Source organism: Ostrea edulis, chromosome 2 (assembly GCF_947568905.1).
Source record: "Ostrea edulis chromosome 2, xbOstEdul1.1, whole genome shotgun sequence".
NCBI classification, from domain to species: Eukaryota; Metazoa; Mollusca; class Bivalvia; order Ostreida; family Ostreidae; genus Ostrea; species Ostrea edulis.
This window is the reverse complement of record NC_079165.1, coordinates 27601621-27619758: the sequence shown is the minus strand read 5'-3', so window position 1 is coordinate 27619758 and position 18138 is coordinate 27601621. Positions and strand designations below refer to the sequence as shown.

General features: G+C 35.0%; 1 protein-coding gene across 1 annotated transcript; it reads right to left on the bottom strand.

Moving 5' to 3' along the window:
- Nucleotides 1–660: 660 nt before the first annotated feature.
- On the bottom strand, nt 661–5984 carry LOC130046295 (serine protease inhibitor Cvsi-2-like). Its single transcript, XM_048922242.2, has 3 exons — nt 5877–5984; nt 2138–2254; nt 661–797 (listed from the first exon to the last, which is right to left on the bottom strand). Exons 1-3 carry the CDS (start codon nt 5914–5916, stop codon nt 703–705), a joined length of 252 nt encoding a protein of 83 aa, XP_048778199.2. The 5' UTR covers nt 5917–5984; the 3' UTR covers nt 661–702.
- Between the last annotated feature and the right edge of the window lie 12154 nt (nt 5985–18138).

Sequence of the window (18138 nt, the reverse complement as noted above, 5' to 3'; positions counted from 1 at the left end):
AGATATCGGGCTCACTGCAGGCGTATAGGAGTGAGCATCCCCTATTGACGGGCCACACATGCCATGGGCCCAATATTGCGATAAGACAAACGAAACAAACCACAGACAAAACACAGCGTGCAAAGAACTGCATCAATAGATATGAAACATTTCAGATGCATTCTACTCAATGACAGGTTGGTTTCATCAACAGGGATGCTGACTACCAGTACATACAGTACTTTGATTAAAGAGAATAGCCATGACCATTTCACACATCAAAGTACCTCAATCAGTGTCAACTTCTTTTCTGTTATCATATTTGAGATGGGTGTCTCTGTCTGACTATTTTATCTGTCGAAAAATTATTCTTGTGTTTTAAATTTTACATCGTATGACAGCAGGATATTAGAATGCTTTAGATTTATAAATACAAGACCGAGCTTAAGTAATTTCATTTACTAGTATTTTGCAAGAGACAAACAGAATACTTTTAGAAGATCTTTAATAATTCCAGGAGCAACTATATGAGACTCTTTACCCAATTCTATCCTAGTTTGCTTTAGTGGTGTTACAACAAACGAGAAGAAGATAACGGACGGGGTTTAGAAAATCTCTTGAGTTTTAGGGGCACAGGTCTTCAGGACAGATGGATAAAAAATAAAGAAATCAAAGAAATCAGAAAATGTGATGATTTATTTTGAATCAAAGATTCAAAAAGTTTTAAAAGTGGGTACATCTGCAATGTCCGTCGATACAGTGATGCTGGCGTCCATGATCACAGCGGTCATGACAGTCAGCGACTGCAGTACAGCCTCCTGAAACACAGATTTCACTTGTCCGTTAATAGCACTGCTAATTAACTCTTTCAAATATTATAGTTTCCTTGTTCAATCTATTCTTTATTACCAGTTTTCTTTCTTTTTGCGAATGAGTATCACGTGAGTATCATGTAAGAAGAATGAGGTGGTTTTACATTTGCAAAGTGAAGTGATATTTTTACAACAACGAGACCCCTTTAAAGCCATGAATTATTTTGGAACGACATAACTGCCGTATGTGGTTGTGTTCCATGATCAGATAGGGCTTTTTATCATATGATGTGGTTCTTTCATGATAACGTGGTGTTTTTATTTCATGGGTTTTTTTTTAAATCATAAGCTGTGGTTCTTTTATGTTAAGATGGCGACACTTTACTACATGCTGTAGTTTTATCATTATAAGATGGTGGGGTGTTTTTTTACATTCATACTGGTGTATTTTATAAGATAGGAGCCTTTTCAATAAAACCTGGTGGTATTTCTTTATAACACAGTGGTTTTATAACGAATGGAGAATTTTCATTTTATGTTCTGAATATTGCGTTTTGATAAGATGATTCTTCGGAACAAATCGCATATATTCAATAGCTTACTATGATAAATGCCGATTGTGAAAGTATAAGTGATGATGAAGATAATTTTAAAAAGAGTGTCAAAATGTGATCAATAAATTCTTGCTTTAAAATTTTATAATGAAATATCCACAGCACAATATGAAAAATATCCATTCGTTATTAATATTTTAGGTTTGTTTCCATAATTTTCTTAGCCCCCCCCCCCTTATTTTCACTTGTGAATCGTTTTGGGCAATTGTGAAATCAACTTCCCCTGCTGACCCCCAGTTTGAAATATGATACTACGTACATGCCTTAATAAAGCTTTCCTTTAATTGTGTGTTTATTTATCAGACACTCGTCTAATATCATGACATAAAATTGATTTCAAAGTGATTATCGAGCTATGCTGTTGAACAACGCAGAAATGTTTTTCTCTCTCCAGTAACCATATGAGAATAAGCCTAAGCGGAAATGCGATAATAGAAACTAAAAAATACTGTATTTGATTTACTTTCTGTCATATTTCAAGTATTTGTAACGCAATAACTCTAATCTCAAAGTAAATTTGGCGTTCGTTTACATTTGATGAATTAGATTTAAAATGTTGTTTCTTTGAGTTATACATTGTGGCCTACATTTTGATTGGTTAATTGGATATTGAATTTTCAAAATTCGATTTTCTAATCTTGAATTTCAAATCTTGTATTTTGAATCTCAAATGTGGATGGAACTTCTGGGGTTTCGAAGTATCCTAATTATAGCAATGACCAGAATACATACCACTACCACCAGCTGCTGTAGTGCATGTACACTGGTGCCCGATGCAGTGGAGTGTGGATCCTGATGAACAGCTAGTCGCACTACAATCACCAGTATCACTGCAACGCTCGGAACTTACTGAAAAGAAACACACACACACACATATATAAACTGATTCGATATGCAAGAGCTTGTTCTGGGTATAGTCAGTTTTTAAATCGAGGTAAGCTACTGACAAACAAGTTGATGGTACAGGGATTTCAACAGTCTCGATTGAAGTCAGCATTTCGCAAATTCTATGGTCGTTATAACGATCTAGTTCGTCAATACAACCTATCATTGGGTCAAATGCTGTCTGACGTGTTTCATACCGATTGTTAAGCCGTTCTTGGCACACTGATTTGACTGCGGATAACTCCGTTTACCTGATCAGGATATGGGGCGCACGGCGGGTGTGACCGGTCAACAGGGGATGCTTACTCCTCCTAGGCACCTGATCCCACCTCTGGTGTGTCCAAGGGTCCGTGTTTGCCTAACTATCTATTTTGTATTGCTTGTAGGAGTTATGAGATTGATCACTGTTCGTTATTTTCACCTTGCATATACAATATAGATAGATAGATAGATATATAGATATAGATAAATAGATACATCCAAAATATTGGATCTGATTGTAGATTCGAGGTCAGATAAATAAGTAATAAAAAGCACTAAAAATGACCTATATGTACGACTCGAACAATTTTGAATTGTCAACTTTCCGGAACTTCTCGTCCCTTCTTCATGACGATAAAAGATATTTACATGGCTATAAATGTAATAAAAAAGAAGAAACAACCTAGCACTAAAACTAAACTATAAAGGACTGAAAAGGAAACAAAACAGGACGTCTACATGAAAGGAGAAGATAACGAACAGTGATCAATCTTATAACTACTATGAAGGTGAAGATAACGAACAGTGATCAATCTCATAACTACTATGAAGGTGAAGATAACGGACAGTGATCAATATCATAACTCATACAAAAGGTGAATATAACAAACAGTGATCAATCTCATAATTCCTATAAAGGTGAAGATAACGAACAGTGATCAATATCATAACTCCTATAACCAATACAAATAGATAGTTGGGCAAACATGGATCCCTGGATATACAAGAGGTTGAAACAGGTGGCTAGTAGGAGTACACTTCCCCTGTCGACCGGTCACACCCGCCGTCAGCTCTATATCTTGATCAGATAAACGGAGTGTTCATATTGAAAATCGTCACGTTTTTCAGAGTTTTAAGCACGTCTTTTCTCAACAAGACTAAACTATGATTACTTATTTCAGATTCTTTAAACTGATAGCTGGTCCATTCCATTCTGTGCAGAGCATCACGTCAATGGCAGATGTGTGAAAATCTTTTAAATTTTGCAGGTGATCAGAATATCAACCCTTTATTGGACCATTTTAAGAAGAGAATAGCATTCCAAACGATCATGATTTCTTTTCGAGAAATCATAATCCGGAATTGGCATTGCAGAATTTTTTTACGGTAGGTGTGGGATATCTGATGCTGTAGACTCATTTTGAATGTTTTATTGATTCATTGATTTATTAAGGTTTTACGCCGTTTTTGGTAATATTTTGGCCATTTTACGGCGGTCATTTTAAATGGTTAATTTATAACAACTCATAACAAACCAGGCAATACAGAGATATGTCGTGTTTGCTATTATATGCTGACTTCTTTGGAAGAATGGAGATTAGTTGTAGATATCGATGTTACTAAAACCAATTTCATTGTGTTTAGAAGTGGGAATAGAATTAGCAATTCAGTTTGGGCAATGATAATGAATTCGTAGAGGTTGCAGATCGGTGTTTTCTTAACTACGATGTCTTGTTTAAATCTAATAAGTTATTAACTTAGCAAACCAATGCTCACCTGAAATTCCTCTCCGAAAAGTATTATAAGACAATGTTTTGTTTGATATATATGTATCTTAATTCATGGATGAATAACAAATATGAAAGTCCTGAGATCGAAAACGTATTGTTCGATTTCGAAAGCTTTATATTGTACTCGAGGTACGCATACGAAAATTACTTTTGACGAGGTCTATTCACGACTATTGAGACCGATCCTCAAGATCATAAACTGAGAATAGACTTAAGTCTAAACATTCATTCCTTATATTCTAAGATTTATCTAGCACAGATGTTTAAAAAACTTCTGCTTTATAGAAAAATTTAATACAAATATATATTGAAAATTTTACTTGCTAATGAAAATTATCTTAAAAGTTTGCTGGAATTGAAATTTAGTCTTAATAATATTTTCAATTTATGTTCTTGAGACCTGGTCAGGTATTGGTTAACTGAGTCCCGAGTAGACCGAATCAAATATCAAAAACTGCTTTATTAAATAATGTGAAAGTTTATAATATTTTTTACAATCATTCAACATACCAGAACATATATATCATAACACATTATAACAATATACTTAGAAACTGTGTCAATAATAAAATGTATTTTCAATTTTTGATCATAATTAGTAATGTTTGGTAAATCAATTTCTTGTAATGAATTTGACGTATTGATACGTGCTTTAAAACGCGCAATTTCATTGGTCGATACAATTGTAAGGATATCAAGGGTTGGTCAAGAGAGAAATTACGGGAAAAAACGAAGTTGATATTGAGGTGAGTTCACTCTAAAGTACACACTAGAAAAGATGTCCTTCACATATCAGAGAACATCAACATTCCCGGTAATTTAATGAAAGGTAAAAATAACAAACAGTGATCAATCTAATAACTTCTATAAAAATACAAAATAGAGATACGGGCAAACACAGACGTCTGAATACACCAGAGGTGGGATCAGGTGCCTAGGGGGAGTAAGCATCACCGGTCGACCGGTCACACCCGGCGTGAGCCCTGTATCTTGATCAGGTAAAATAAAATTGTCATATCTGCAAGGAGCTATGTCTATAAATTTGAAACTAATAATGTAGAAAATGACTTAGAATTTTGAGTTAAATATTATTCTAATTATCCTATTAATAAAATACAAACAGGTTGTGGATTACTTAACTAGATTTAAGATATTAAGCTAAGACATTACTGATTATGCTTACGAGAAGTAACATGGACACTAACCTCATTGTAATAAGATTTCGATGTTTCATTTCAAGAGGTCATGTTCCTTAACAAGGATATGACGTGAAAACATCATTGAATAATGCAAAAATATTATTAAATTGTTGCGCTGTGGGTAACTAAATTGGGGGGGGGTCCGTTGGATGAGACTGCTAAAATCAAGGCCCCGTATCACAGCAGGTGTGGCACAATAAAGATTCCTCTCAGTTCAAAGGCCATACATTTTGTAACACTTCAACGGCAATGGTGACGTCTCCATAAAAGTGAAAAATTCTCGAACGGGACGTTAAACAATGTACAATCAACCAACAACCATTGGATTGTTAGAATCAATAAAACTGCAAGCTTTTCTTATAATTATGATATAATTTTTCTTTAGGTTCTATTGAAAATGACAGAAATATTATTGTATAGAAATTATCAATTCACTAAAGAGAGTTTAACGCGTGTATCTTAAAATTCGATCAAAAGTCGCTTTTTTCCACGATTTATTTTTCTCCACTTTAAACATATGCCAACATTTCATTTCAAAATTGTTTTTTTTTTACCCACAAGCTCACACCCTATACCTATTTAAAAATGGAAGTGACGAGGAAGAGAACCAAATACCTGCAAGAATGACAACTGCTAGAACGAAGAGGGTCTTCATGTTGGGAAGTTTGGTTTGAAGTCCTATTTGTGCACTGCTATTTCTATGTGAAAATTCTGTCTTTTATATCAAAGTAAATCGATCAACATCACGCATAGGTCATTTACGTAATCACGAATATGGGACACAGAGACCACGCTATTCAAGTAAGCACAACCCTAACCATGCACAATTTCTGCCTCAAAACAGATCAAATCTTGATACAATGTAAAATGAAAGTATGTTAGGATTTTTACATAATTTTTTTGTTTGACAATAGTAGAATTCAATAGTGCAAAATAACCTGCGGTTTAAATCGAAGGGTTTGATAAGGGATTTATCGATAGCTGTTTGGTCTGTCCCAATTCTTCCACTGACAGTTTTGCATAGCAGCTAGACAATTTCTAGATGGTGGGTTGATGCCCTGGAAACATTTTTGTCAACGATTTACAGTCAAATTGTAATTTTGTTTTATTAGGTGAATTAAAAAATTTGCTATAATGACACAATCCAATATAACCTGCATATTGTGTTAATGTCTGTTCTGGATGTTCTGCATGAAAGGTGAAGATAACGAACAGTGATCAATCTCATAATTCCTATAAGCAATGCAAAATCAAGAGTAGGCCAAACACGGATTCTTGGATATGCAAGAGGTGTGCTCAGGTGCCTAGGAGGAGTAAGCATCCCCTGTCGACCGATTACACCCGACGCGAGTCCTATATTTTGATCAGATAAACGGAGTTATTCGTAGTTAAAATCAGTGTACCAAGAACGGCCTAACAATCGGCATGAAACACGCCAGACAGCAGTTGACCCAATGATATGATGTATTGGCAAACTAGATCGTTATAACAACCATAGAATTTGCGAAATCTTGACGATATGATCAATATTTAAATCGAAGCAGGCTACTGACAAGTAAGCTCATGAATGATTCTGACGTGTTTTGTGCCAATTGTAAACTCGATATTTACATTGATTTTGACTACGTATTACTCCGTTTACTTGATCTGGATATAGGTCTCACGGCTGGTGTGTAGAGAGTTTTACTGCATCATTAGATCTAATAAAAACAAATCAGTTTCACCGGTCGACAATTGCTGCTTACTTCTCCTAGTTAAAGGCATCTGATTCCACCTCTGGTATGTCCAGGGGTCCGTGTTTGGCCAATTTTTAATTTCATAATCCTAAAAGGAGTTATAAGACTGATTGATCACTGTTCGTTATCTTCACCTTTTCAGAAGAGTTTCATGTAAAACTTATACGGTACCAATTTTGATGCACCAGATGCACAGTTCGACAAATAATGTTTCTTCAGTGATGCTCAACCGAAATGTTTGAAATCCAAAATAACAATAAACTTGCTAGAGCTATTATAGGGAAAAACAGAGTGCCAAAAAGTGGAGTAAAATTCATCTAAGAATAAGAGCTATGCATGAGGGAGATAATCCTTAATTTTGAAATAAATTTCTAAATTTTATCACAGTAATTAAATATACATCCTATTTTCAAGCTAGTAACGAAGTACTTAGCTACTGGGCTGTTGAGACCCTCGGGGACTAACAGTCCACCAGCAGAGGCCTCGACCCAGGGGTCATAATGTAAAACTTATATGGTACCAATTTTGATGCACCAGATGTGCATTCCGACAAATAATGTCTCTTCAGTGATGCTCAACCGAAATGTTTGAAATCCGAAATAACAATAAACTTGCTAGAGCTATTATAGGGGGAAACAGAGTGCCAAAAAATGGAGTCAAATTCGTCTAAGGATAAGAGCTATGCATGAGGGAGACAATCCTTAATTTTGAAATGAATTTGGATGTCATTTCACATATACGTTATTTTTATTTTGACAGTGTGAAATTCATAACAGTAGTCCAATCTAGGTAGACCAAAAGGACTGGGAAGTAAGAAGACTAGGCAAAAAGCTTTAAGTAGGAGTTATCTTTCAGATGAGTTTTACAAATGTAACTGTGTCGAAACTTTAACGAAAAACGGCACTCATGTTTGTATGAAAGGGGAAGATCACGAACAGTGACCAATCTCATAACTCCTATAAGGAATACAAAATAGGTAATTGGGCAAACACGGACCCCTGGATACACCAGAGAGGGGATCAGGTGCCTAGGAGGAGTAAGCATCCCCTGTCGACCGGTCACATCCGCCGTGAGCCCTATATGTCTTGTAAATTACCCAAGGTCGTGTTTACGGTTTTACCAAATCATGAGATCTAATGTTATAGCAAATCATATAACATTTAATGTAACGTTTTGGTTATCATTTTGCATATTTTGTCAATGTAAAATTTACGACAGGAGAAAGGCCCACGATCTGTTAAGTTGGACGACAAATGACGGAAGGTCAATAACACTGTACGAAAACGGAAAGATCAAGATAACAAGGAACGTGAAGCAATATGTGTTGTTCCCATGTAAAATGGTGAAATGCAGACCATTCAGATAGTGGTATGTAGCGAGATATGTTTCTATTGTAACCTATATCTAATTGAATGCAGACCATTCATATAGTGGTATGTAGCGAGATGTATTTCTTATGTAACCTACCAAATTCTGATCACTTCTGATTTATTAAACACATAAGAAGAGATGGTAAGCACTTTTGTTTTGATATGTCTAATACGAAATTTAATATCCTCTTTTATAGTTTTATCCGTTCTGACAAGAGGTCGACCTCTTCGTCATATTTAGGCCATTGTCTGGCATTATCGTCAACATGATTCATAATAGAGATGAATTTCTATCGCCAAAATTATGCATTCATGTATACGAAATTATTAGGCATTTTAAAATGTAATGAAATATTTTAATGTATGTTTTTTCTTTTGATGTAACATTCCATGTACGACATGATAGTACAGCACTTCACGTCAGTCAGAGCTCTAGGGATGACGAGGAGCGGGTGCAATCTACCACCCTCTTCCGTTGTTCTGAAACTGGATGCCTATTTGTTACAGGTAGTTATCTCTATTGCACTGTTTAAAGTCGGGTATTCTATGACGTATGATGAAATAATTCCAACTTCCTTTGAATTAGATTAGGACTATAAGTGCTGATTGTTGATAAAACGCGAAGTTTGCTATAAAAAGAATGTAGAAAGCTAATTTTATTGATACTTGAGACGGATACATAAAAATAGAATGAGGGAAAACACGCGTATTGATTATTCAACAATGAAAGACGTTACTATTGATTTAATTCGGATGGCATAGCCAGACGACTGATAGACAAAATGCCGGTCGAACAAGGAATTAAAAAACACCGGTTTGCTACGATAAGTAAAGATGAATTGAGAAGAAGAATGTACCAGAACGATTTCAATAAAGACATAACATTTATAAAAGCCCTCGCAAGGACAATTAGATCATGGAAGGTGAAGATAACCTTAAATTAAAAAAATATGAACTAATCATTCGAGAACCTCACAAACAAGGTTCAATCGTTTCAATGCCATATAAAACAAATTGCATTCATAGGCATGATTAAGAATATGTTTAACTGCATACTATTCATTGCATTATTTTTTTCGCGTAGGAAAATAAAAAAAAGTACGGCTGTCGGTAATGACGCTTTGGGAATGACTTGAAAGTTGAATCACCTGTTCTGTAGCATTGGGGTCATCTTAAAACTAAAGTGATAGAAAGAGCGAATTCGATAAAGATCTATAATTGTGCAATTTGATATTGACTCTATCCAACAAATTGAAATTGTGTATTTATTTAAACGAAGAACTTTATAAGCTTTTGTTGAAGTTTTGCCCAAGAACCAGGACAAGTAATCGTGAGCTGCACAGAAAGAGTAGTTTGATATTTCTACAACATGGATTGAATAGATTAGATTTGTGGACATTTGACGATAATCGTGCTTTGGTTTATTTGTTATCAAAGGGAGGTGAGGGATTTTCAAATAATATTTAAATAAAACAGTTCTTGACTTTTAAATTCTGTTGGCCTCAGTGAATATTACTTCCCCTGGTTTGATGAATAAAATTAAAGTCAATGATTGTATAAAATCCAAACAGAATTCGTTCAATATCAGGTTCTTGGGACAGTATGGTATAAGACAAGATACAGCCAACGAACAGCTGAGTACCGGTAAAGACTATCTAAAATCGAAATACCACTAATCTTCAATTTTCACTTTCACTAGTCAAGCCGTGCACTTTTTATTTCCATATCTTGATTCGCAGTATACATGATACCGTGTCCGGAAATTGTGAGACAGGCTTTCTGTGTTTAAAACCGAATTGTAATTTCTGTAAAAAGTTTCGATTGATGATCGAAATTTTGAATTTACATCATGGATGCTGACAAGAGTCGACATGTAACTTATACAAATGACTCCAAACTTATTTCACTATGAAATTACCAGTAAAGTTATGAAGACAATTGACTTATGGATTTTCTATTTGTGTTGAGGTTAGGTCTGCTTCCCCGATCTCTTTAACCCTATAACTGACAACAGAAAAAGGAAAAAAACAGATATGTCAAGGACAGCTCTGATACCATTACTGAAAATATTAACCGAGTTTCTTACTGGGAAGCTACCTCTTACATTTTATGTTCTTGTAGATGAGTCAATGCAGGATCAATGATGCACATACCAGCAACTCTATCAGATAGCTAATACACCAAAGTTATAACATAACTGATATACAATGTCCATTGCAACGTGTGATAGCATGAGTTGACCAAATAATGATTACTAAACGTAAGGAAAACGCTATACGGACCGGTCGACAGAGGATGCTTACACTTCCTAGGCACTTGATCACACCTCTGGTATGTGTATTGCATGTCTTTGTTAAAGTAAGACTTTGAATACTTTTTTCAATGGTAGTTAACAGTTCAAAAACACTATTAAAAAAGAATCTATGAACAATGAAACGTAATCAAGTTAAACTTCAGGGCAATTTTTAATAAAAAAGCACATGCTTATCAACGTATAAGTTTTAATCTACACTTAATTTAATTATCATCATTAAACTCTGTCCATATAAAAGTTCGCCTAAATTACATGTGAACATATATAACATACCTTATAGGAGTTATGATATTGATCATTGTTTGTTATCTTCGCCTTTCACCTAAAAAGTTTCCAGCATCCATAAAAGAACCAATGAATAGAAAAGGTGAATATAACGAACAGTGATCAATCTCATAACTCCAATAAACCAGAATTAACTGTAGGAAAAACACGGACCCATGGTCATAGCAGAGGTGGGATTAGGTGCCTAGCTAGGAGGAGTAAGCATCAACCAAACTATGATATGGTTTGTCCAAAACTTGTTCTATGTGCAACAGGCTAGGAAGGATTTACCATAATTATAACCTGTTTCCCCCTATATCAATGACTTGGACGAGTCCAAAGCTACAGTATGAAAGGCGAAGATAACGAACAGTGATTAATCTCATAACTCCTACAAGCAATACAAAATAGATAGTTGGTTAAACACGGACCGCTGGACACACCAGAGGTGAGATCAGGTGCCTAGGAAGAGTAAGCATCCCCTGTCGACCGGTCACACCCGCCGTGAGCCCTATATCCTGATCAGGTAAACGGAGTTATCCGCAGTCAAAATCAGTGTGCCAAGAACGGCTTAACAATCGGTATGAAATACGTCATACAGGATTTGACCCAATGATAGGTTGTATTGACGAACTAGATCGTTATAACGATCATAGAATTTGCGAAATGCTGACTTCAATCAAGACTGTTGAAACCCCTGTACCATCAACTTGTTTGTCAGTAGCTTACCTCGATTTAAAAACTGACTATACGCAGAACAAACCCTCGCATATTGAATCAGTTGAGATATATTAACACCATATGCAGGTGATAATGGAATATTGCTACATAAATATTGGAAGTTGATGATGGAGAAGCTGAAATCATCCCGTTTCTCAAAAGTTGAGTTGTCAGTTTGCCGTTAACGTCTACTTTCAATAAAATATCTATAGTATATCTGCTGCGCATGCAGTAATGGAAAAAAACACCGAATATAACACAACTGGTTGACTTATGGAAAGTGTGTAGCACAGTAACCAGTGACGGGTTTTGAGGGAATACTCTTTATTGAACTAGCCAATGCATTTCATGCTTCTATTAAGTTCACAGTTGACATTTCGACATGAAAGGTGAAGATAACGAACAGTGATCAATCTCATAATTTGTATAAGCAATACCAAATAGATAGTTGGGCATCCACGGACCCCTGGACACACCAGAAGTGGGATCAAGTGTCTAGGAGGAGTAAGCAGCCCCTGTCGACCGGTCATACCCGCCGTGAGCCCTATATCTTGATCAGGTAAACCTGCACCATCATTACCAACGTTCGCCCCGCATGCGGAACGCCGGGGTTCTAACCCCGGCCGCGACAGACCTAAGTCGTTAAAACAGGTAGTGACAGTTCCATCGCCAAACGCTCGACATCAGATGCGATTGTCACGGGGCCTCGGATATGACCTTAAAAACGGATGACCCGTGTCACAGTAGGTGTCGCACGCTAAAGAACCCTCACTGCCCAATGGCCATAAGCGCCGAGCATAGGCCTAAATTTGAAGCCCTTCATCGGTCTTGGTGACGTCTCCATAGTGAAATGTTCTCGAGCGAGACGTTAAGCAAGATACAATCTATCAATCATTACCAATTAATTTTTCTATTTTACTTTTGACTATTGACTGATTATTATTTGTAATATCCATAGTTAGTTCGATAATTAATTTTTACACGTTATTAGTATGCTTCAGCACCAATATTATATTCTATCGTGTTTGCCCAACTATCTATTTTGTATTGTTTATAGGAGTTATGAGATTGGTCACTGTTCGTTATCTTCACCTTGCATCTATCATTCTGTTTTTATTTCTTTTTCATTTCTTTGTATTTTATTTTTCCTTTCAGTTTAACACTAGTTATATAGCTTCACACATCCAGGAACGAAACACTTATAATGACCTGTCATTTACTGGGATCCTTATAAAGGAATTCTTATGATTCCTTTAACCCTTTTTTGAAAAACTATACATCAAAAAATATTACTTGGCTAGAAAAGTTTTTCCATCATAGTTGCCAACCTCCAATATGACCCTCTTTGGAAATCAAAAAATCTGGTCATAATGCGTAACGACATTCACAACATACTTACTAGGATTATATGTGTTATTAATGTTTATATTTAAAAAACAATTTAACAACAGAAATGTGTATATTTATTGAGGAGAAGGATTTTAACTGACAGTGGCACATTTTGAATCTTTCAAGAATGATGAAGATAGACAACAAAGCAGGACACAGATGGATTAAATTTACATGAAAAGATGATGATAAAAATGACAACAGTGATTAGATGACTTGTGCTAAAGTATTTTCTACATGATTTTCCGTTTTGGCTTGTTTTGTCAGATCATTTTATCTTCATACCCAAAAGTGCGAATTACAGATAGTTGGTAAAATGGGTAGTAAAATCCGGGCCTGGCCGGGTCAGATCACCTTCGTAATCCGATTTTTTTTTTAGTTTTCTTCGTTGATATGTCATTGTTTCTTTTTAAACTTACGGAATATATTCTCAATGATACATTTAGTCTTCGCCACAAATTTTAGCACATAATATTACCTATAGGTAAGGAATTCAATGATTGCATGGAATCTGGTTGTTAAAATGGGTAGCGAGACCAAAACACACATTATTGCATATTTTCTGTATAATATGCATCTGCTGCTGAAAACCTAGCATTTTTTCAATTCACATAGAGTTGAATTTGATACTTAATGCATTATTTAACCATTTAAATGCTTTTATCTTAATTATCGGCGATTTTTCCAAACCTGGGCCAAAAGGAAACCGGATGCGGTCGACCCAAGCCGGCGTTATTTATTCCGATTTAATTGCTAATGCTTTGATTAATTAACCAATAATAATGGTCCTAAAAAATATCACCGACTGATAAATTATGACTACTTTATGAATATTTAAACTGAAGGTAGAGTTTAAAGAGGATTATATGGATAGCAATTAATTACTATGTATACACTGCCTGATTAGAATTAAAAAAATGTAATTTATTAAAAATTAAAAACATTTTAACCATACTAATTATGATCTGTATAATAATGACTTAAAATATTGTATTTATAGTGCTAATATTCATTTCTTCATTAACAAAAGATATATAATTTAAAAACATCTTAAAACGTCAAGATATGAAGTGTGCATATTCATAATATAAAATGATGGTATTATAGATCTAATTTTTAAATGAAACAATTAACAACACAGTATATGCACATAAATTTTATTTTCAAAATAACACTCAAGTAAGTGCATATGCTTGTTAAATTTTAAACATCACTATGCATTTAGTTTTTCTTACATATATGTGGTGGTAGAGAAGATTGTTGAAAATTATTCAATTTTGTGGCAGTTTTTGCCGTGGCTTAAAGGCTCAAGGGATGTAGGAGTCCTAAAATTTACCATTTATGTCCCCTTTGTCCCAAAGATGCTTCATACCAAATTTGAAAGGAATTAGAATGATCATACTTATCAAGAAGTTAAAAATGTTCAATTGTTAACGCACGATGACAAACGACAAGCAATTGCAATGTCACCCGAGACCTATAAAAATCGTAGAAACGACTTTCTAAATCGAAGAAACGACTTTTTAAATCGTAGAAACGACTTTTCTAAATCGTAGAAACGACTTTTCTAAATCGTAGAAACGACTTTCTAAATCGTAGAAACGACTTTTTAAATCGTTTCTACGATTTCCTAAATCGTAGAAACGACTTTCTAAATCGTGGAAATGACTTTCTAAATCGTAGAAACGACTTTTTAAATCGTTTCTACGATTTTCTAAATCGTAGAAATGACTTTTTAAATCGTAGAAACGACTTTCTAAATCGAAGAAACGACTTTTTAAATCGTAGAAACGACTTTTCTAAATCGTAGAAACGACTTTTTAAATCGTTTCTACGATTTCCTAAATCGTAGAAACGACTTTCTAAATCGTAGAAATGACTTTCTAAATCGTAGAAACGACTTTCTAAATCGTAGAAACGACTTTTTAAATCGTTTCTACGATTTTCTAAATCGTAGAAATGACTTTCTAAATCGTAGAAACGACTTTCTAAATCGTAGAAACGACTTTCTAAATCGTAAAAACGACTTTTTAAATCGTTTCTACGATTTTCTAAATCGTAGAAATGACTTTCTAAATCGTAGAAACGACTTTCTAAATCGTATAAACGACTTTTTAAATCGTAGAAACGACTTTTTACATCGTTTCTACCATTTAATAAATCGTAGAAACGATTTTTATTTTTTCTCTGCTAGGTTAAATTGACACGAATACGCCGTCGTAAGTAACTTAAAGATAGTTAGGTTAAAATTTAAATTAAAAAGATGGTTCTTGTGAGGATACCTCCAAGTGGTAAGAACCGTGCAATGTTTCGTTTCATTAGATCGTGCACGTGATAGCAAACATCCTCATTTTATTCGGAATTTTAATATCTGGCCCGGGTTACCGTATCCGGTTTCCTTTTGGCCCGGGTTTTAATAAATCGTGAATATTAAAAATATATAAGACTTGCATAACAAGTGCTACAACATTTTGGTGATAAATTATCATAATATTTATCTAAATCATGTGTAGTTTCATTGTTGTGTCACATACATGTAGTTCAGTCGTAATCGCAGAAAAATGTGTATTTTTCCTGGCTACCGATTTTACCAACCTGAAATAAACAAACCTTGATATTTTCACAGTGAAGCAAAATTATGCCGAAATTTTTGTAGCAAAGATCCAATGTATCATCCAGATTATGATTAAGAAGTTTCACACCAAACGAAAATAAAATAACGAAGAAAACTAAAAACTTCGGATTACAAAGGTGATCTGACCCGGCCCGGCCCGGTTTTTACTACCCATTTTACCAACTATCCGAATTACACAACGTAAAATAAGCTTTCTGCTGTTTTCAAAACCCTTTTTACCCATGAAAAATTGTTTTCCCAAATTTATTGGTAGATATATAAGTATCGTTTTCTTTTTGTTGGCGTGTCTGCTAACCCTGATAAGGATGTCTTTCATAATGACTTCAATCCCTGATTTGTCAAAACAACTCACAGATGATTGTTAAAACCTGCTTTGATAACTTCCCTGTAATGTACATAACCATCGACATTGTTTACGTAGATCCAAGCTTGTGTTGGAAACTGGAAATTACACACGTGAACTAATTTACAAAACCAAATCCGGAAATCGGGTAAAAAGGTATGACCCGTCGGATCATAATAAATAATTGAGTTACGGATCGAAACATCGGGTGTAACCCGACACAATCGGGTGAGTTGGCAACTATGTTTTCCATGCAATTGCCAACATCAGTCATGAAGTTCAAATGACCCTATGACAATAACCCTTTCAAATATAAACACATGCTTGATAAGATATTGTAGTTGGGTTCGGTATTCCGATTAGTGTCGCGTGAGCTGAAGGATAATTCGTACCCTCAAGTAGGAACCGTGGTCACTCGAAAGTAGTTCTTAACCTCGAAATAAATACACGTAATAATAAATGCAAGTGAAATTCTTATGTGTTAGAAAAGGTTGAATGTGTTTACTTTCTGCATGACTGTCATTGTTGAAGCACAAATCTTTTGTCGGGTACACATACTCCAATTTACATTCTGTTATGAATCCTTTTATTGGTTTTTTCTGTGTTTTTCTTATGTTTATTAATTACTATTAATATCAATCTATATTTCTTTTCCTGACAGAGTATTTTTTGTTTGTTTCAATGCTTACAATGTACATTATATAGAACCTGGACAAAAACTTACGCTTTAGTGTGACCATATCGATGTTTGGAATTGTTCCCAACCTGTTGATTTATGGTTCTACAAAGGTTACCCGTAGTCACCATTATAATGGTTACCACTTGTCACCCATTGATGTAATTGTCAAATAAGCGTTACCTCTGGTAGACCATTGAAGTAATAATTATACAAGGACAACTGTTGATCACCCATAGAAGCAGTGGTTATAAGGTTATTTTTGGTCACTCATAGTAGCAATGGCTATAAAAGGGTTACCTTTGGTTACCCATTGATGTTAATGTCATATAAGGATTTCCTCTGGTCATCAATTGGTGTTAATGTCATATAAACATTACCCTTCGTCATTCGTTGATGTAATGGTCGTGTAAGGCATCCTTCTGTTCACCTATAGATGGAATGGCCATCTACGGATTACTTCTGGTCATCCATTGATGTAAATATCATATAAGGGTTAACCCTGATCAACATTGATTATTGAAGCGGAAGTACTTTTTGAATAATCGGAATCGGTAAGTCCTTTCGGTTATCTGGAGTGTTTAAGATCAGACTTCCTGTGTTTTATCCCGTATTGTTCTCCAAGTCTTTTGTCACGTGACAAAAGGGTATATAGGCGGAGACAACACGCTGAGAAGACATTCTTGGAGTTGAAGTCGATCAGAGAGGAAGATAGAAACACAAAGTAATTAGTTAAGCTAGGTCTTACGTGCCTAAATAAGGCTTTCGGGACCTGTTAATAAAGCTTGTATTGTGTTTGGTTGGCTTGGGGAGACTAATAAGATTTTATTAGTGGACACTGCGCTTCCGCAGTGTTAGTATACAGACAAGTTTAATAGGAAGCGCTCGCGCTCTAGAGAAAAGAAAGAATAAATGTAAATATTATTGATTTAAATTTGTGATTGGGAAAATTGATTAATTCTTAATTGCTCAGGTAGAGCAGCCGAATCAAAAAGAACTCAAAAACGTTACATTATTTTGTATAATTCCACATAATAGAAAGATGTCCTGAGGTAACAGATATCTCAGTTTATGGATGACCTTAGGTCATCCTAGTTTATATTTCTACTTCTATTTCAAATATATAGCCAACTAACAGGTGAAGTGATCACGTGACTAATCTCCGAAATTCATACTTCCCGTTATCACGTTATGATACTTATACTCCAACTGCCCCTTCAAAAGATATAATTCTTCAAACACATGATTTAGTTTTAGATACATTTAATATCCCAGGTAATGGGTCGGATGAATAGGAGTTACCGTACCTATACTGGATTCCTAAACTATATAAAAACTCTTACAAAGGTACATTGATAAATCCAAAAAATGTTCTACCAAGCCCCTATCGTTGCTCCTCACGAAAATATTTACAGCTGTGAAGGAGAAAC